This window comes from Gambusia affinis, linkage group LG08 (genome assembly GCF_019740435.1).
Source record: "Gambusia affinis linkage group LG08, SWU_Gaff_1.0, whole genome shotgun sequence".
Taxonomy (NCBI): Eukaryota; Metazoa; Chordata; class Actinopteri; order Cyprinodontiformes; family Poeciliidae; genus Gambusia; species Gambusia affinis.
Genome location: NC_057875.1, coordinates 10,452,964 through 10,474,958, shown reverse-complemented (window position 1 = coordinate 10,474,958; position 21,995 = coordinate 10,452,964). Strand labels below are relative to the sequence as shown.

The following is a 21,995-nucleotide window of genomic DNA, read 5'->3' as shown; positions in this document are numbered from 1 at the left end:
TGACTTCCCAGAAGAACTGTAAGCTGTGCAAGATCTGTATGGTAGAGCTTTATAATCCTGAAGCCAAACATTTCTTTGTAAAATTACATGAATTAGTCAGGGAGCTCGACTACATTCGCACCACATTTTTTGCATATGGGCGACTCCGTTTTTTTAAAAACCACATCGAGCATCTCTGTGGGAGTCTTTGAGTTGGTGAACCATAGGAAAGCTTTACCAGTAAACCTCCCACTTGACCTCAAGGATGTCTGTGGTTTTCCACTGTAGCACCAGTCATCTGAGGTGAGATGGGGGTGGATGGAGGTTATATTTGCAAATGTTTGATGAAACAAAGCCAGACTTCTTAGACAGTTGTTCAGAATGAGAAAACTGAGGCAAATGAAGACAGCATAATTTAACTGCATTACTGTATATGAGTAATATCACTCATGTTTCATGTCACAGTTACCAGAAAGAAGATTTTTGTACAGGTAGAATATTTGAGGATGGGGTAAAGAATCAAGAATTAGCAGGTGTCAGAGGAACTGCTCATGTTAAAATGGAGCTGTGCCTGGGTCAGGAACCCTGCACTCAGCACTCTGCTATGCATCCAGGTGGAACAAAGTCCTCGCTCAGCGTCTCATCCTGGGCTTCCTGCTGAAAGGTGACATCTCCTCGGCTTAACGGCAGCATTCATCTACTAAAGAGCATACAATTTGTTAATCGTTTCCCCACATGGCAGGCCCGCTTTCTAGTTGGTTAGGCAAATAAACAAATTTGCAAGCAGATGAATGAGCGAGTTGGTAGCTCCAGTGTTCAGTTGGAAGAGATTAGAGGTCAGAGCCAAAGTTGGCCCAAAGGTTGTAGGAGACCCTAAGCAGAAAGGTTTTCCTGATTACGTTAGCAACTGGTAAATTTGTCAACCTGTCCTGTGTGAGTCCAAGTTCTCCTGGGCTCTCAAAAGTACACGTTTTGAAGATGAAGCTGGCTCTTCAAAGAGTCTTGTGTTCATGCATATTATTGGAAAGTTCAGTGGGAGTAAAAAAAAAATGTGTGGCAGAAAAAAAGTGCAAAGCCTTAAGAGGATTGTGAAGCAAAGCTTATTTGAGAAATTATGGAAGATTCAGAAACCATGGACTATCGCATGAGTCTTTGGTTCAAGGACCACTAGACAGAAGTATCCAGGATATGTACTGCAACTGCTGTAGCTTGTATTAAACCAGAGACAAAGTGTCTTCTCTAGACTAAGGAGAAAAAAGGACTAGACTGTCGCTCAGTGGTCCAAAGTTCTCAGTTTAAATGAAAGCATTTTTTATCTTGTTTGGAAATAAAGAAGTGCAGAATCTAAGCTTCTTGTGTGAAGCTTCCATAGTTACTGACTATTTAAGGAAGCATATTGTTGATGTTTCTGAAGTTTGAAGTCACAAGGAAATACTTTACTCGAGTACAGCAGTTCAAATCTTTTTAAATTGTTTATTGTCATTTTCTGAGGAAACTAATTTGGGTTTTCATTTGTTGTAGGCCATAAGCATCAAAATTAACATACACAAAGGCATTAAATGTATCAATCTGTGTTTAATGATCAAAGCTAAGGTTCTCCTGGGTATCACTTCTTGAATTAAATTACTAAAAAAAATTACCTTTTGACTCTAGTTTAAGTCATTAAGATTCCTCATTACTGTCTGCTGGCCGGCATCAGAGCGGGAGATTCACTCAGTAGGTTGAAACAGAGCAGAAACTTGATGCGCTGTGTCCTGTTTAAGACCCCCCTCCCAAACCTCATGTTGTGCGCTCCTTTAAAGCATAAGCAGAATAAAATGCACCGTTCTGTTTTTGTTCAGCAAATGTCATTTTAGAATTTGGTTTGTCAGATTTGTACACTGAATAGAAAATGATAAAAGGACAGGCTCTTCTGTGTCCCCAGAAAGGAATAATGGTGCTTTGTAATTACCTGCGGTGTGGAAAATTTGAAATTCGTTTATCACAGCTGGACTGACCCCACTGCCTCTGCGGTTGTAGACAAACTCTGTGACACAGAGTCCACACTGTTTTATATCAGTTATGAAAACAGAGAAAAACTGGAAGCTGTAGCCAATTAAGGTCAAGCAAAGCCCTATCATCTGCTCAATTCCTCTATTAGTAGGTCAGTGAATATGATGGAGTACAGACCCATACACCACTCTGTGTCTATAAAGCATAACTTTTTTATATATATATGCATCCACTCCACAAAGTAAAGGTCCAATATACCAAGAGTATGGTTTAACTGTCTATATATATATATATATATATTTACCAACAGCTAAAGGAGGAAACAACTTTGTTTGCCTTGTCCATCTTTGTAGTTAGTTTCTGGTTTTAGAAATGAATGCAGTCTTTTTGTAAGGAGGTGGTGTAACATAATGACATATGTGAATGGGTCAGAGGCAACCACAGAGCTGCAGAGATACAGAACGAGAATCACTTTGCAGAGAGGCTTGCGTTACTGTTGGAGTGATGTATGACCCAAAGTCCCATCAGACTGCTCGTGTTACACGGCTTATTCTGCACTACAGTGATAGCTTTCCGTACATGGAGTCAGGGGCCACAGTAATGTATGGACCCGTGATGCTGCCAAAGGTCTGACTCAGCTTGCTTACTCTGACCTCTGGCCTGATAACTAGATGTTTCAGACATGCAATATGTTATTCCAATCACAGCAAAGCATGGATGAGCTGGTTAGTGGCCATCTTGTTTGCTGCAGTATTGCTATAAATTGGATCATGGTCAAATGTAATTTAGAAACTTTTCTATCTCACGTGAGTGCAGATATTATGTTTTTCTGACATTCAAAACATCTCTGGATGATGACGTGCAATAATAATATTATCTAAAAAGACTTAACAAATTCACAAAATCTTTACCAGTTACATAGATAAATGTGGCTTACACATTCAGGTTGGAGAAATATGTCCAGTAATGTGTCTTTTACACACAAGGGCATCTCAACAAAGAATCAAATTACTTCAGTAATTTAATTCACAAGATTTTGATATGTTTGGATTTTTTTTGCTTTAGATGTTTATGTTTGTACCTAATGAAAACCTAAAATTCAGTTATTCAGAATATTATAATCTTACACATGATGACATGTAAAACTTGTGTAAGACTTTTTACTGAAAAGTGTGAAACTCCTGAAGAGCATGTTTGTGTACTATAAATTGTATGCACTCAAAATTTAAGTAGGATTCCTGTTTTCATAAATTACTGCCTTAGGGTGTTGTGGGAGGAAATCAACATGTGGCCCTGCTGAGGTGTTACGGAAGCCCATCCTGCTCTAATGGGGCCTTTGTCTTGTCTCGTATTTCTGGTGAAGGTACTCCATAGACTCTCATTTACAGTGGCATTGTAGCAGATATTGGTACTTTTGCCAGCATAGGCAGATGGCAAGTCCAGCTGAATAAAGGAAGTCATCATTTCCATAAACCCTGTCACAGGATACACATTTTCTGTGGTGACTTTGGACTTTATAAACACAGAACATGGTGCACCAACATCTGGAGTGTGACATTGAGCCTAAAATCATTACTGACTGTGAAAACTTCACCCTAGACCCACTCAGTGGACTCTTCTAAGCTCTTGAATGGTTAAAATCCACTTATTTTTAATATGTTGCATTGCAGTTTCTTAGAAGCTGAATTTTGAGTTTTTATTAGCCAGGAAATAAACTCTTGGAAAATTTTACTCTATGTGATGAATCTATATTTTTATGACTTTCTTAAGACATTGTAATAATATTCTGATTCATATTCTTTAAATGAATTAGAATTTGAATGCAGTGGTTGCATTTCTGTGTTTGCTTAAAATGTCATTAATCATTTTATACAAGAATTTCTGCTTCAGTTTGCATAAAAAATATTTACACCTGTTAAAATTTTACAGATACATCTTACCTGTTTGATAAAATTTATTTTGATCTCCCTTTTCTGTTTTTTTTTCTCTCTCTGATGGATGGTTTTGTTTTGTGTCCCTTCTGCAGGTTACCTTCACAAAGAGGAAGTTCGGCCTGATGAAAAAGGCCTACGAGCTGAGCGTACTGTGTGACTGCGAGATAGCCCTCATCATTTTCAACAGCTCTAACAAACTGTTCCAGTATGCCAGCACAGACATGGACAAAGTGTTGCTGAAATACACAGAGTACAATGAGCCCCATGAGAGCAGAACCAACTCTGACATTGTAGAGGTGAGTGGGAATTCTTTTTTTTTTCCCTTTATGATTTATTACTCAAAACCTGAATTCAGACACATTAGATTGGGCCCACATTAATAATTTCAGGGCTGGAATCCGATTTTAAAATATGTTCATTTCTGGAGCATGGCTTGCCGTGTAAATACTGCAGGAGTAGATAAACAAGTCAGGAAGAAGTAACAATTTCCTTCTAGTCATCACACAGATAGGGAACAGGAGGTCTGTGCTCCCTGATAAGTTCGGTTTCTCTTGTGTGAGTCAACGGACAAGAAAAACCTATCTGCACAGGCATGCAGCAAGTCGCTCCTGACCACCAGTGCTGACCTCCAGTGTTTCCCATAGATATTGTACCTTTAGAGCTCAGGATCCAGGCAGTTTCTCAGCAGACTTAGTCATCAAACCAGTTGCTGCTGTATTTTTAGCAGAAACACACTTTATAGCATATTCTTCAATGCTCTGTGGAGAGCACTTGGGTTTCCTGGCAACTCCTGCCTGCCTGGTGACTACCGGAAGAGTAAGCCACTTGTTATGCCAGTGTACAGAATTGTCAGCCAAAAGTGTTAAAGCCAGAGTAAATAAGAATAATTAGGGACGCATACTGTTCCAAACATCTTGCACTGGCACCTGTGTGGTTTTATCATTTGAATTCAAGATCTGCTTTTTTAAGGGGCCGATATCTTCATTCTGACTGCATGAAAGACGACACAATGAATGTTATTGCCTATTGATGAAATCATGATAGTCAGTGTTAAATTAACCATTAATCTTTATTGCCATTATCTCAAGTGCCCTACGAGTGCAGAGTAGGATACTTTCTATTAGATGCAGAATGCTGCTCCATGCCTTCACTGTTTTTTTCTGCCACCTGCCCACTACATGTGGAGAACTTGTATTGCTGTTGCACAATTAACAGACTTTGAGAGTTTAAGATGGCTGAGATTTGAATAAAAGGGAAAAATTCAAGAATCCTTGGTTTGAAAAGACTCTCACTTGGAGGAATTAGTGAAATTGCATGCAGTATAAAGAAGTCAGCTGCAGCCCATTATCTTTTATTTATGCCGCTTCTGCTTGTGAATTACCTGCTTGGCAGAGCTGCAGAAGAGTGTTCTGGCATCCTCATGTAGTCACTTCTCCATCAGGGGCCCTCTAAGCAGAGTAGAGGCTCACCTGCATAAAAGATACATGGATACATGCTTTACGTAACAGTGACCATAAAGTCATTTTTGCTGTGACTCTAAAATCTTTTTTTTTTTTTTAGAAAGGACTTGCTCGATATTGAGTTTTATAGTGATAGAAACATTCGGTGTATTTCCGATCAAGATGTAACTATTTATTCTCTTTATGCAGCCGTGAAAAATATAAGACATCTCATTAAATATGCAGTTCTTTCAAAATAAATGTTCACATATTGATGTCGTGCCTTTCGAAGATTTCATAAGACAGCTCTTGATTTAACCATGGTGTTCACTGTAAATTCAACAGCACACTAAACTAAATGTCTGGGTTTCAAACAGCTTAAGACTCCTACAAAATGTTGAAGAATATCATGTGCATCAGTCATGTTTTTTTGTTGTTGTTGTTGTTGTTGTTGATTTACATGGTGACTACTTGCAACAGAAACATTTCACAGAGAAAATGGAAAACAAAACATTTCAACAGCTTTTACCCATTGAGAACATATCACTTGTAATCACTACATACAACCCACATTAGACTGCCTAAAGAGACACAAACGCAATAATTTGCATTTCTTTCATTTTCACAAAAGTATTCAACCTCAGATTATAAAAAAGAATAATTTGCATTTACTATAATTTCCAAAATAAAAGTAGAATTACCACACAAAGTGCCCAAGTTTATTTAGTCACTCTATCTATTAACTTTAGTACTTTTTGTGATTAGATATATGTTATGCATCATGTAAATAATATACCTTATATTTGCTTGCTAAATAAATCCCTTTAATTTTATTCCATTTTGGAAATTAGATCATTCTTCATTTGTTTTAACTGAGGCATTTTTCAGCCGTTCAGAATAAGGCTGAACACTTAATATTCAACTGTTCAATCTTTTCAACATTAGTCTTCAAATCTAGACCTTTGGTGATGGTGTCCTGTAACACTTAGATGTGTCCCTGGTACAACACACCTGAATAAAATGGCCGAATTACCTTCACTGTATGCAATCAAGTTCTCCACAGTTCTGTTACTGACCTTATTATTTGACTCATTTGCTGAGACATCTAAAAGTTACATGACACCAGCCCTTTAAGACTGGAGTTGAAGACCTCTGCTTTACAATGACATTGCAGCAGAGGTAAGATTGTATTGGCTGCTCCTACATCAGTGGCTTCAAACTCCAGTCCTCAAGGGCCAGTGCACTGCAACTTTTAGATATATGTGCTCTGCTGAAGAGATGTCTGGCTCCAATATTAGCTCATTAGCAGAGCTCTGTAGAACCTGACTGCATGTTAGTGAAGCACTTTCACATTTAATTCAAGGGTGTAGGACAAGAGACACATGTAAAAGATTCAGGACTTTGGCCCTCTAGGACTGCAGTTTGAAACTACTGTTCTACATAACAAAACCAAAGAAATACATTAATAAAGGAGAATTACATCAGTCTGTGTAAATTTTGTCCACGCACTTTCAGCTGGAACCACTTTGAAATGACAAATGACAACGCTGAGCCGACTTCAGGTGGAGTTTTGTCAGTACTTTGTAGTTACCGTCTAAATTTATTTAACTCTCTGTCTGAGCTGCACAGTGAGACGTTCCTGTGTCAATTCAGCTTGTTATAGAATGTACATTACTGCCAACAAAAATATTTTGGATAGATTGTAGAAATTGATTACGAGAAATACATAATCTTACATGAAAAAAATCTACTTTAATATGCACCAAATCTCTACACATGCTCATCTGCTGTATGCCTTTATGAAGCACATGGCGGAACTGGAATGTACATGGGGGATGATTTTGCACCAGTGACCCCGAGTTGATTCCTCATTCATTACTGCCGGCTGCTCTCGAGGAAGCGGCCCCTCTCTATAAAAAGGAGAGAACAAGCTGCTGTTGTCTCAGCTCACTCAGCAAACATCTTTGCAAATATGGACAACTAACCTCTGCCAGCTACGTCTGTGGTAAATGTTCAGAAATAAAACAGGACTGAAGAAGTCAAAGAAGTGTAGTTAACAGCATTGGCATAGATATCTTCCCATTTTTGGTCAGCGACAATCTGTTTAGCCCAATATCAAATTGCTCAGTTGCTCACATCTTTCCCAAATTGGTTCGTCTCCAGAATGGTACACATCTCTGTCCACTTCTCTGAAGAGCCGGTGCACGTGTAGTGATGGGAATAGTCCATCGCTCCCTCATTTATCTGGTGAAATGGGCCTCACATGGGGACACTTACAGTGGACACTTATCTAAATTCTTAAATTGGGTTAAACCAATCTGATCCACGCCAACAAGCATGTGCTCATTTGTCCAGTTTGGGAGGCAACAGCTATTCCCTGTCACATTTTTTTTTCCTTTTCTTTTCGCCAGTAAGCTTTTTTCCGTGCGAGAAACTAAATCAAAGGTCACATTCCTGCTCAGTAGTACCATCTGTAGATAAAGGCTGAGCTGTGCAGTGTGGGAGAACAGTGTCCATGTTTTCCACAGATGGATGAATGCCTTGGCCACAGTTTGATAACCCAGTGGAGGGCTGTGGACTTGTCTCAAACTTGGCTCACTGTCCAAAGCAGAACAGTCGGTTCAGATTCTTTTCCTAAATGTGTGGTTAACCTTACCAACACTACAGGAAACAAATCAGACAATTCCTTTACATTTCTGTTAGAAACTGGATCTGTTTTAAAAGTCAAAACAGCAGTATAGACCACAATAAAAAATCTAAATGTTTTCCACCTTTCATGAGGCATTTGTGATGCAGATTTCAACTGATCGTGTTCTGTGCACTTTTTCAATAGTTGGTATTCTTGGCTACAGATCTAATAATTTAGAGTGGATTTCATAACCTGAACAAGATTTAGCTTTACTAGTATGATTTTGAGGAAGTTTGCAGAGAAGTTATAATGGATCAACAGATCTCATTGTAAAAAGGTATTAGTCAAGAGAAGGGTGCAAAAGTTTCATAGCATTTAATGAGGCAGAATGAAAGGATTTGTCTATAAGAGGATAAAAATAAGACAATAGATAATGTACCAGGGAGACTCCCAAAGAGCCACAGCAACATTAATGGATCTGCAGAAATTTCTGTCAGCTATTAGTTATGTTCAATACCTGATAAAAATGTTTTGCATTTTCCGTATGCCTGGGTTAGGGACTGGGGTTTCAGTTCCTGAATCTTCAGAAAGGTTTGTGGAAAAATGTGTTATCTCCTGATGAAATGCATTTGAGGACTGCAGTCAAACATGGTGGTAGTGACATAGTGGTCTGGGACTGCTTCTTCATGCATTGAAATGCTCCTTCTTGTCAAGGTAGTTGAAATTACCAACATTTTTCATTATGTATGAAAATTATCAAAAAAATGCTTAATTTAAAGATAACCTTAGCTTAATCCAGGGCTAAATTTTTTGGGTCTTTTATAACCAAAATTTTAAAAATAAAACTTTTCATTATTAAATGAGAGGTTTAATAATGTGCACGCTTAAAAACTAGGTTATTTTTGTTGTTTTCTCCAAATATTCCCATTTTTTGTTTATTTTTATATGTGAACTGGACAGGATATAACATTAAATAGGATTTATTCAAATTTATTTCTATGATGTCACAAAAACCCACCATTTTAACAGGCATTGTGTGGACTTTTAAAGCCACTGCATCACATTTGAGCAAATTTTATATGAAAGGTTTTACATTTGTTTCTATTGTATTACTTTTATTGAATTCTCTGTATTTCACAAATGAAAATGCTGCTGTTGGCCATTAGATTAATCTAATAATATTTAGCCTTACTCGCCTCTCTGCTCACAACTAATGACATTTTGCTTGAGCTGCACTAAAACCTCACACTGTTCTCCTGCATACGGAAAGAAGGATGTCTGTGTTTCTCTGAAACAAGATGGTAACTTCATAAGCACCATTTGGCATCTCTCCCTCTCTTTGAGCAATTTGGTACAATTAAGGAACATTGTACCGGTTAGGATTAATCAGGTTTGCATGCACACGGGATGAACATTAAGGCAACACTTAATTATAATCGCATGAAATCAAGGTTGTGAATAGACTTTGCCCCAATTTCAGTGAAATAGCAATGGCTTTTTCAAACAACCAGACTGCGATAGATGCAGAGAATTGACATTTCACTGGTCTCCTTTGTGTTTTTACCCTGATGATTTGCGAGAGTAAACGTCCCCGAGGTCATTCATAGGGAGATTTGGCCATTGTTGATATGACTGAGAAAAGCAGAGAATTGTCTATGCTTTTATGACAGGCTTACTTCCGGTCTCACAAGACCAACACAGTGAGAGGAAATGAGCATAAAATTATCAGGTGATTTCCATCAGGTTTTCATATCATTGTCAGCGTCAACTTTTGTTAGGAAAGGATCCGCATTAATAACTTATGCAAATGCAGACTGTTCTTGAATGTCATCTGAGTCAAACTGTTTTCCATCATCTGTGTGATATTTGTTAGATGATGTGGGGAACAATCAATGCCTTAAATGAGACATGCAGCTCAAAGAATAAGTAAACATTAATATCAGTGATGGGAGGAATCTGTTTGAAATCTTAGGGCTCAATAGGCACCATGAGTTTCAGACAGGAGACATTTATGTTCGTCAATCAAAGACTGAGCTATGATTAAGGCTCATTTCTGTCTTAATGAATGCAAATTGGCACATCTGCTATGGTGGTCTAGCTGTCCAGACTCTTCAATTAGTGTGATTGATCAATTATCCTCATGCCAGTGGCTCACTAGAAGTGGAGGCTGGGGAATGGGTGAGTTGTGGGGGTTGGGAAAAGAGATGAGGGAGCATAAGGAAAGAAAAACTCCAAAACATGTGCTTAATAAATCTGATTTTTATCTTTGTTTAATAGACAGATATGTATCCCAATAGAATTCAGAAAAGCCCTATATACTTTTATACTTATTTTTCTATCAGAAATTCTCCTCACATTGTTTTTATGAGCTGATCTGAAATCAGAGGGCTCAAACTGCAGCTGAGCAGTTATGATATTACCTAATACGTTTTGTGTTTTGGCATCCCCCGTCTTGTTTGCACAAACAAATACACTGTTTGCTTTTTAATTTATTCCCTCCTGTCATCAGCAGAATTTCTGATCAAATATTTATAAGAGAAAAGAGCTCCAGCCTTGCAAATATTTAATAGATCAGCACTCAGTCAACTCTGAAGTCTGTCTAGTGCAGTTTATTTGTGCTGTTGAACAGTGACTAACAATCCTTGCATATTATAGCACACTGATGAGATCACTCCAAGTAGATGGGGCAAATTATATCTTGACAACTTTTTTAGAGAATTTAAATATGCCATTGTTACACAAATGTAAGGTATAGGCCAGTATAAGATGATGAATGAAAATACAATCTCTTCAAAGTAACGTTCACACAAAAATAGTTACGAAAATGTTAAAACACATTTATTTAACACAAAATGACATAACCCCACTGCTCATAAAGCAATATGAGATGTTTATTATTGTTTATAATAATGTGATCTGTAATTTGTTTTTATTTAGATTTGTATTCATCAAAATTATAGAATGTGGCTAAATTCAGCTATAGTTTAAATACTTTGTTTATTTACTGGATATCAAGTCGTTTTGCTTCTTTTGCTCTTCTTGTAATTCAATCAATTCCTTCTTCTTTTGCATTGTTCAGACTCAATTTATTTACAATATTCTGAAATATAAAGCATGCACTATCTACAATTATTATGGCAGGCCAAAACTTCAACACTCCAATTCTTTACACATATTTAGTAAAATTGTCTTTTCTGATAGGTTTCCATAGGCTGTAAACGGCGGAGTCCCGTCATTTTTTATTTATTTTTTTCCGTCTCATTTAAAAAAAGAAATAAACTTGTGAGTGTTCTTCATTTTGGATGCATTAGAGCAGTAGGTTAAATGGATATAATGTCAGGTCTCCTTAAAACTTTCTCCTTCACAGGATTTACTCTTCTTCCCTCATTCACCTGAGTGTAAAGTCACTCACCTCTGTTTCACAGTAGAACTCTCAGCAGCAGAGATGAGATTTCCACTTTAAGCTAAATCAAATGTCACCACTGTTGACATAGATTTATTAGGTTGATGTTGATTTTCTGAGGCTTTCAATATATATGAAAATGTCTAGCTACCCATTTTTAATATTACTGAAAATATTTGTTTACTTTCGGCTTCTCTGACTTATTGGACTTATATTAAATTTATTTCTACATACAATCACATTCCTCCACAAGTTACTGGCCTTATATAAAGTTTGATTGTAAACATAATGCAATTCATATATATCAATATTCTTTAATATGTGATATATCTATATGGTGTATGTATTGTTAAACTAGATAAAATTCATATTAAACAAATAACATGTATATAAACTTTTATTTTACTGGTCAAAAACTTTGGCTTAATCTTATGTTAGCTACATGAGTTAAACAGTTTGCACAGTGTCTGAAATTTTAGGCAAAAGTAATGCCTGATAGTTGATGTGGGTGACAAAGTGTCCTGCAGACATCCAGTCCTCTACTGGTCTTATAGTTTATAGTTACACAGTCCAGACGGTAGAGTAGGATAAAAAATACATGCAGTATAAAAGTAAAGAGAAAGACTAACAACACATAGCTAAAACAGTGTGCAAAACTAAAACATGAGATGTTGTAATTAAATTTAAGCATTGAAATTTGTGAAATGTTTAATCATTAAAGTTGCGTTTAACCCAGGTCATCATATTACCTTTTAACTGGTATATGAACAGCTCACAATTAGGAATGTAATGTTATGGAATTATTTTTAATAATAAGCTTAGATTTGCAAAATTTCTGTTTGTTTTATAGCAGTGATTGTAATACCATTGAAATAAGCACAAGCCTAACATATGAGATTTGTGCAAAAGATGCAGGACATTTACCAGATGTTCAAAAACAACTGAATCTGAAACGTAAATGTAGGATGCATTTATGTTTGCTTTCAGGGTGCCGAGTATCACTTCTGGTGCAAAAGGCATTTAGCTCATTTTGAGTGTTTTGCAAGCAATTGTTAACAAAGGTAGCAAATTTTTTAATGGTATTTTATTAATCGATGTCACAGACAAATGAACAAACCCACAATACACAACTAGCATTCCAATCTTTTGTTGGGTGGAGAGGGAACTAGAGTGGATTATGGTTCCCATTTTAAAGCTTGTGTTTTAGTTACAGTTATATACAATTATTTTAGGAATATTAACATGTATGAACAAAGTCCAAAATATTTATTTGGTAACAAGTTGAACAGGCTAACCAGGCCATCCCAAAAACTGCGAGTATTTGTCTACAAGTAAACCCAACGGTAGCTGCTAGACAAGACTTATGTCATTTCATTTTACAAGTTATAGGGACAATAAGATCTTAAAAAAGACATTGTTTTGACAGTTAGAGAAGACTTTCGTACAGCTATGGTTAACATGTTGTGCTTTTTGGAGGTTAAAAAAACAACTGCTTTACTTTCAGTGCTTTCTGCTTGTGTCTGGGGTTACACATCTGAGACAATACAGTTGATGAACAATTAAAAGACTCAAGTACAGTTTTAATTGCCGTTTCATTTTTAATTGACAACACAGTCTGATTTCTATTACTGTCAACATTAAAATCAGTCACAGTTTCTTCTGTACTTCTTTGCACTTTTAAAAGTGTTTCTAAAGAGTTTGGGAGATTCAGTCCTCCAGATCCTTTGAACTAGAATCATATTTTCTGCTGTGCCATGTTATTCCAATGGACAAGACTGCCACTTGTTGGAATATAAATCCAAAATCTATTAAGCTGTTGTTTTTGGGGTTTTTTTGGTTGTTTGTTTTGTTTAGTTTTATCTTGAGAAGATTTGCTATCAATGCAGCAACATACAGCTGTCAATGTTTCTGTGATCCCTTTACCATGTCTTCCTCTGGGCTGAGTGTTGTAAAAATGAGCCACTTCCTGTTTATTGTGTGACCTCAGTGTTCAGTGTACCTGAGACAAGACATTTTACCCATAGGTCAGTGTTTCAGTTTAGGTCAGCTCTGGAGTTAGGTTATGTTACAAGTTAAAACAAATACTTTCTGTTCAAACAGCAGTAGTGTATTTTTGGAATTTTGTACTAGACAGGCTAAAAATAGACCACAAACATTGTAGGCAAATAGAATCAGGAGCTTTTTTTGACGGCCTTTCTATTATTTACATATAACGTGGTTATGTTAGTTTGAATGGAGAAACACCAAAAGCGGTACACAGTGGTGTCAATGCTACATTTAATTCTCTCCGCTCAACCTACAAGCTTACATCTGCAAGCTGATATCTTTTTTGAAGTTGTCTGCTGAGAGTTTTTAGAAAAATCTTCTCCAAAACGGGCAGAGTTAATTGTTCCATTGTGAGCAACATGCTGGGTTTCAAAGTGTCCCTTTTAATAGGACAAGGACTCGTTTTCCTCTGGGTGTTTAGAGGAAAAAAGGGTCACCCAGCTTCCATGTGAGTGTAATGAATCATTTGGTTAAAATTTTGTTTAGTTAAATCATATTGCTGCATACTACTGTAAAATTTGTTATCTAATATAAGGAGCTTAAGTTTATTTTGCTTAATTTTTTTTAGTTTACTGAAGAGTATATCTGCTTTTCTGTTTTTCCTGTCCCCTTTAACTTGTTGAATGGCTAAACTCTATTACCAGGCCTTCTTTGTGTGCAGTTTGAAACCCATCATGTGCTGCATCTCATTGTTTTATTATGTACCCGCTCTGTCTGTGTGTGTTTCTGTCTGCGCGCATGTGTGTGTGTGTGTGTGTGTGTGTGTGTGTGTGTGAATGTTGCTTGTTACCAGGTTACTGCTAAGAGATTTTTGCTTGGCACATGTCATGCTTCATTGACGTCAGAGCCCTTTTTTTTCCTACCCTCTCAGCTACATCGCGTATGTCTCATTTCAGACTGAGGGTCTTTCAAAGAGCTTACAATGAAAAGAGACTCAACAGTACAGGCCATGAACAACGTACGTTGTTTTAAGCCATTTGTTTTCCGGAACAGAAATTACTTGTATAATTGCTGTTTTTTTTTAAATAACAACAGTCAATCTCAAAGTATAGATCTAAAACACCAGCAAAAAAACATATTGTGTTCTTTAAAACTCTTCACCATCAAGCCAATGTGTTCTTAATGACAAAATGATGAAGCATGAAAATGTTTTGAAGAAGGGCATGAAAAATGATCTAAAACCAAAACGTTCTTTTGTTTTTGAAAGACACATAAATAGCCTACAGAGTAAACACGGCTTATAATAATAATTCCCTAAGAATTTTGTCTTATTTTTAACATAATAGTGAAACCCTTTGTAAAACCAGCACAATGTAGTCTTTGGTTCTAATATAATTATAATTAATTAATGTCTGCTTACGGCAGAAAAGCTGAACTAAATACTTCAAGTGCTGTTTTCTATTAGTGTGTAAGAGAAATTGTAATAAAAAATCTGAATTTAAAGTTTTGAAGTGTGTCCCATTGCATCTGACAATAATTTACTTTAATTCCGTGCTCATCTGTGGCACGAACCACATGAAATAGGTCACCAGCCTAATTCAGTTTGATCTATTTGCAACCAAAAGAGATGCAAGTTAGGCTAACAAATATTTGAACCACAGACCATGAGTCCTCCATCTATGCTCAGTGACCTTGCTGTGTGGCTGAATCAAGTTCTTTCTTTTGTGCACAACAGTCTATGTGAGTTAGCTCGAACAGCAGTCAGATTGCCCTTGTGCCCCCCTCCTCCTACCGTTCAAGCTGCGTGGCCAGCCCCTCCTGCCCGAAGGCGATGATGGAGCAAAGCCTGGTGGGATAGGGGTGTTCAGGTTGGGGGGTTTTATTGGAACCGTGCCATCCTCTCCTGGCTGCACGGCCTGACTGGGGGCAAAGAGGGTGGCTGCTGTGTCTCAGATTGATGAGGACAGGTCTGTGGTCAGGGTATAGAGTGTTGCAGAACAGACGTCCTGCTGGCACATCCTGCCCTCTCTGCCGCGCGCTCCCCCTACCCCGGCCCTCCGCACTCGTCTTATCGGAACTCCTAATTGTCCTTATGAATATTTTAGAGGCCAGCAGGAATGAGAGTTCAGGGTTGGAGGGTATGGTTTCAATGGCCCTGACAGCTAATGATCCATTCAATGACCAGAGAGTAAGAAAGATGGGGAGGAAGAGAGTGAAGAGTTTCAACAAGCTGTACATCAACATGATATCAGTTTTAGATGTATTCACTTTTCATTTTGAGCAGTTAGGATTTTATGTGTTTTCATTTTTACTGCTTGCTTTTTCTTTCTTTTAATTTTAGAATTTAATTTGACATTTTCCTCTCCTTCGTCTACTAGCTAAGGCTGTTTTGATAACTTCACTCAGGCAAAGAAGTTGTCACATATTTTATGAAATTACAACATATGTATAATTTAAGACTCCATTTAACAGTAATATTTCTAGATGCAGATAGTCTTTTGCAACTAATAAAAAATCTTCCATGCATGCATAAATCATTCGTAGTTGAACCAAACAGAATTTTGTGGACAAGTTCTGATCTCAAGTTTTTGTAAGCCTCAGATCAGAACTTGACCTTTGGACATTTTCCAACTTTTTCCAACTCCAGCACATTATATCACAAATTAAGGTTGAAAGCTCAATATAATGATATACCAACTTTGCTGCGCTCCAGTCAGTCTTCCTTTTGTCTGCAGAAAGGATTGCTCTTTAACAACCCGAATAATTCTTACACATATATTAGAAATTCTTACATCTCTAGCTCCATTCTCAAATACCTCACTAAAACTGAAACTGGATAACTTTCAGTCTTCCTCCCGCAGTAACACCTTCCTTACCAAAGGGTGTTGTTACTATGACCTGATAGCACTTTGTGTGTGGTGCGATGACTCAGCAGAAAAAGATGAATTGGTATTGTGTGTCAGTCAGGGTCGATCAACCTGAAAATTGTCTGATTCTGATCACGACCTGAACTTTTAGCGCATCTGTAAAAACATCACTAAAATGAAATAATGTTTCGTACATAATGTTAATATGTTCTTAAGTCAGCCAGATGATGCATTAACCTTTGTTTGGCACAGTTTTTTTATATTTATTTTTGTCATTTTAAGTAGTACATGATTTTAAAAAAGTGGAAGTAATGTGTCCTTTCCATCTTTTCTCTGCTTTCTGGAAATCATCTCGTCTTTATAATCACTGAACTTTTAACAAAATTAGGGCAAATTTTACTGAGAGCTTGGAGAGAACAGCATCAACATGTAAAGCAGATAGTCGAGTTAAGGGCCTCCCTCCTCCCCCTCTTCCTCCTCTTTCTCTTCGTGCTGCTTCCTGTCCTCTGAGTAACTAGACAATGGAGTGTGCTAAAGGAAGGATATGAAGCCAGCCTCATATCCTGGTATCAGTCCGCTCTGTAATGTGGAATGGTCATGAGATTAAACAAGATATGTCTGGGAATTACAGCAGTCTCCTTGTCTTATAGGCCTCTGCTCTCATCTCACAGCATGTAGTGGGGAATGGAGGGAGAAAGGAGGACTTCTTCATTACAGCAACCTAGTGCTGGACCATGCCGTACTGTGCATAGAAACCAAACCAAAGAGGCTTTTATTCCCCTTAAGTGGGGACTGCATCACCGCAGGGGAAAGAGAACATGATGGTGGTGAAAGTCTCTTAAGATATTATGTAAGAGAAGAAATATTTCTCAGCAGATAAAAGCTTTCCTATCAGCCACCTCCCCGTGATGATTTCCCAGTGCGTTCACACTCAAAGAAACCCCTTGATAAGCACATTATATGGAACAGCCCGGACACAATAGTGATGTCATAAGGATTAACACGCTACCTTGCATGGTGCGGACGCAGGCACAAGGGGTAATTCACGGCTCTGCAGAGCAAAGAGGGCAGGGGGCGGGGGCTGGCCGCTGCAGAACTGGTTAAAATATAACTTCTGTGTACTTAAGGGAAGGCAGGAACAAACAGTGCATGAATTAAATATTCATGATGTGCACCACTTTATTACTACAGGTTGCTTTGAAAAGAAGTGGGGTGGTATCTGAACTGTGGTGTACCAGTCACAGGTCAGCTTAAGTGCAGTGCCCTGCAGAAGTAGGGACTGAACGTATAACAAAGCTGCGATCTGTTATTGGGATTTTGTGGAACAGACTACACACAAAGTACAACACAATTGGGAACTGAAAGGAATAGCGACATCACAAAATTAAATACAGCCTTATAGTTTTAGTCAGATCTAGATTTTAATCTAGATTTTATTTTTTAATATCGGGACCAATATAGATATTGATGTCAGATCAATTATTGTCTTGTAAATTCTCCTTCAGAAAGAATTTTTCTGCACTTCGCTGTTTTCCTTCATCAATTAACTCTTGCTACAAACAGCCTTTGTGTCCTTTCAGAATAAAAGCATGATGCTGCGACCACCATGTTTCACCTTGGGGACAATGTGTTCAGGGTGATGTGTAGTATTATTTTTTCACCATGCAAAATTAGACAAAGAAATGTAGTTTTGATTTAATGTCACCAGGTCACCTTCTTTTGTTTGCCATGTCTCCTACATCATTTATGGGGAACGTCTACCTCTACTCCTTCTGGTGTTCTTCTTGTCACTCTTCCCAATCAACCAAATTTGTAAAGTATGAGGTAAAAATGTGACTAATTGTAAAGAAAAAAGGATTCCAAGTTTATCACTGGGATGTAAATCATGTGCTGTGACCCTAGATTACATATACTGTCTGAATGTAATGTCTGAATTTCTCATTTTCCTGTTTAAAGGTAATAGTCTATCTTAAAATTAAATCAAAGTGGCATCCAAGGTTACCAAACGCTGCTCTAAAGCCTTCTGTCCTGAGTCCAAACTGAAAACCTGAGGAGGCAATTACTGTGCCGAATGTTTCCCATGGCAACAACAAGGTTAATAACCAGGGCTCAGACTGAGATGAGAGAAAGATGTTTTCTTTTGGATGAGAGAACTTCAAGGCCTTGTGCCTTCAGCCTTCCTTTATTAAGGAAGGCTGAAGTATGAGTATAAGCAAACTGATGGACCTGCACTGATGCACTAATAGACAGAAGCATGAAGTGTAGCTTTTATTTATTAATGGAAAAAACAAATTTCATAGCCGGTTTATGCTGCTCTGAGAAAATACCAACTGTTCTTGTTCCTACCCAGCTTTGTGAGGCTTTTAGGGCCTTACGAACAGATGACCCTCATTTTCTTGTATTTGTCTCTTCCTTATAACACATGCATATTCTTCCTGGACATGGTGTTTAAAAATTCTTGTCTGAGCTCTTTTCATGTACAGCTGAATATACTTTACAAAGTGCAGTCCTCACAGCAAAATTCAACATGTAAAAGCTATTTGAAAGCGACTTTCAAAATGTGAAAACAAGGGAATGGAGGTCTGGAGCAGCAAACAGCTCTGACGTGTGAGAACAGCCCTGCTCTGTGTTAGGATGGGCTTTAGGGCTGCCCCCTGCTTTGGCCATGTCTCTGCAGGGTTGCCAGTGATTGGCCAAGCATGTGGAGCAAGGTCTTGACAGGTGTTTGGAAGATGTACACCTGCTTGGCCATGTGCTTACTCAGTGATCCGTTTACTAGAAGCTGTGGAAAATGTCAGGCTGGGTGAGAAGCAGCGGCATGCATTTCAAGGATATCAAATCATTAGTTGATTCTGTTGAACGCATGAAGTACTGATTAAGCAATGAGACGATTTTTGTGAAAAGTTGCAGTTTGTGTCCCAAATCATGACAGCATATGTGGAACGTCCTTATACACAAAGAAAGCTGGACATGTTGAAGCTGGAGAAATTGCAGGTCTAAAAAAACATTTCAATCAGCTGGCTAACATGACTGTATCTTTGGGAAACAGGACTTGACAAGAGAAATGCATCCTTATTTGATCATCTACTGTTCATATTGTTAAACTTATTTTCAAAGGTACATCAATCGAAATCTATAAGCTCAAAGGCTCAGATCCACTCCAGATGAGTACATTTCCTTTTAGAAATGCTTTCAACTTATAAGCAAAATTAATGACTTAAACATATAATTTTTTTAACCCAATGCAATTTTGACAGTAAGGCTCAATAACCATCCTCTACATAGAAAACCTTTATTTAAACTTGAGTAACTTTATTTTCCACACTCCACCAAATTAAGTGACTGAGTTTTTGAAAAATATGTGAAATTTATTGAACAAATGCAATCTTTTGTAAAGCTCTTAAAATACACTTCTATTACTTTTATGATATGAGAGCAACAGTTTTACATGTTTCCTACAAATGTAAAAAATATATATATTATAAAACTATTATTGTAAAATAAATCTACATTCCATCATAATTACATGGCCTACAATAATACACTACTTAACTCAGTCATGCATGAAAATATTAAATGTTCTTTGTTTTTTTGACATAACCCAATACTATTTAACCTCTGGAGATAGACTCATTTATTGTATGTATGGTAGCATTTTAGGAATGTCTTATCAAAGTATGTTATTTTTGATATTTTTAAAATACTCTTCTAATAAAGTGAAAACACTTTTCTTTTTTTTCTTTTTTTTAACGTTTTGTAGCAGTAGACTGCTATTGCTAGATCCCAAGACATCTAAAAAGACACAAGATCGGTTCTTTCCCTCCTTTTATGGGACTTTTTATGTCTGAATAATTTTTAGGTCTGTGTTACATGGTTTAAAAGCAGCCAAGAGCAAAGTAGAAACTTGAAAAATGTTTGAGAAATATTTCACAAGTCCTCTTTAAAAGATTAGCTCATATTTTAGATCACTGTATGCAATATTAAAAGAAATAAGAATGGAGCTAAAACTGTTCAGGACAACTTTGTGAACAGATTTACCCTTGATTGCCATGGTTTGGTAGGGACTCACTCAGACTACTGCTAACAACACCTCCCCAAATGGCTTTTGCCGATGGGTGTGGTGTGCTAAAGCCTGGCCAGACTTGTTGTGAAAGCAGAGCAGATCTGCCCATCTCAACCAATGTGACCAACATATTCCCATAATGAGCAGGTTGAAACCTAAATTTGCAGGTTGAGACCAGATCTTTGACTCACTGGTGGTGAAAGTGCATAGTTTGACTTCAGTAAACACAGGCCTTTCAGGACCCTAACTAAAGAGGGCCGTTTTAGTAAACAGGAAATGAACCAGCAAGGCGTTTTCTTAGAATGAGAAGAATGCCTCTGCTCTGTACCACACCAAACAGTAATGCATCTGTGGTACAGCAATGGTCATTCATTATCCAGAGGGCTTCTCTCTTTTGCGGTCCTCTGGGCATTGTGGACACTTATGTGGGTGTATTTTTTTTTTCTCTGAACTTCCTTATTTTCTATCACAGCTGTCAAACAGCAGCATATTTTCCATGCGCAGTATGCATATTAACATTGTTTATTGTGCCCCAAAAATATACAGCTCTCAAAAAAAACCCTCATGTACCAGAATGAATGGAGGCGAAGGGAGCAGTTTGAGACTTTGGCACCATCCAGCCATAATGAGCCGGGGAATTATGCAGGAGTTTAACGGAGCCAAGGAACAGGTTTTAGGAAATGCAGCTCATGCTGAGGTTGTGGTGAGCAGAGCTGGGTTAGCCGCATTGTCTGCACAAACCTAAACGCACTGTCACATCGCTTGTCAGAGGATGCAGCAGCTGTAGAGGCGCCCCCTCCCCCTCAACTTCCACACATATCATACACACGTGCACCACATATACAGTTTCTGTTTCACACACATACACTCACCCACACATGCACACATTTTCAACTTCACTGGGTGATGAGGACCAGAAACAGAGAGTGAGGTCTCATTAGAGCTTGTAGGTTTCCCCTTCCCTGGCTCGTGCTCCGACCCCCGCATCCACAGGAGTTGGTGACCTTCCTGTAGAGACGAGGCCTCCAAGACGGCGCGCAGACAGGGCAAGGCCCTGCCGTGGACCTGTGGCCGCCTGATAGAGGAGTCTTGAGAGCAGCACATAAATCATGTTTTTGATGTATACTTCCTCAATATCACAAGCTGTCATATGCTGTCAGCGAGTCTTGTTAACGCTGCTATTCAGAGCTGTAATGAGGAGCAGAGACGAGTCTGTACGAAGGGGAGCATGGGAACATAATATTAGGAATATTTGTTGACTTGTTCCACATGTTTCTCACTCGCCAGAAGCCTCTTTGTGATGTTACCACATTGTGCGCTCACAAACTCTTTAAATTTGATGTTAACACTGTAATTCTGTTTTTAGCTAAATCTATTGAAAAAAATACAATAATTGAATTTTTCATTTATGATATCCAAATTATACACAGTTCAGATCAGAGTGGCCCAATTCTAGCTGAAACACAGTAAGTCAGCTACAATGAGCTGATTGTAGCTGACACAAATGCAGATTCTTAACACCTTGCAAATGTACTGCTATCACTTGAACTAATTTAAATTTGGACAACCTTTAGTGCAATACACTGTGTTTTATTGTGACAAACCAAAACAAAGTACCGTGGTGTATAATCATGAAGTAAAATAAAAGGTACATATGCCGATGCTGCTAAATGCACCACTTTTGAACTGCCTTCAGAGTTTTC

General features: G+C 37.8%; 1 protein-coding gene across 14 annotated transcripts in view; it reads left to right on the top strand.

Moving 5' to 3' along the window:
- Window positions 1-21,995, top strand: part of mef2aa (myocyte enhancer factor 2aa) — a 75,926-nt gene that overhangs the window by 32,580 nt on the left and 21,351 nt on the right. For all 14 annotated transcript variants that reach the window (XM_044124188.1, XM_044124186.1, XM_044124184.1 and 11 more), the window contains one exon: window positions 3,998-4,201. In XM_044124188.1, the coding sequence (XP_043980123.1) occupies window positions 3,998-4,201 (204 nt within the window). The remainder of the gene's footprint in view (window positions 1-3,997; window positions 4,202-21,995) is intronic.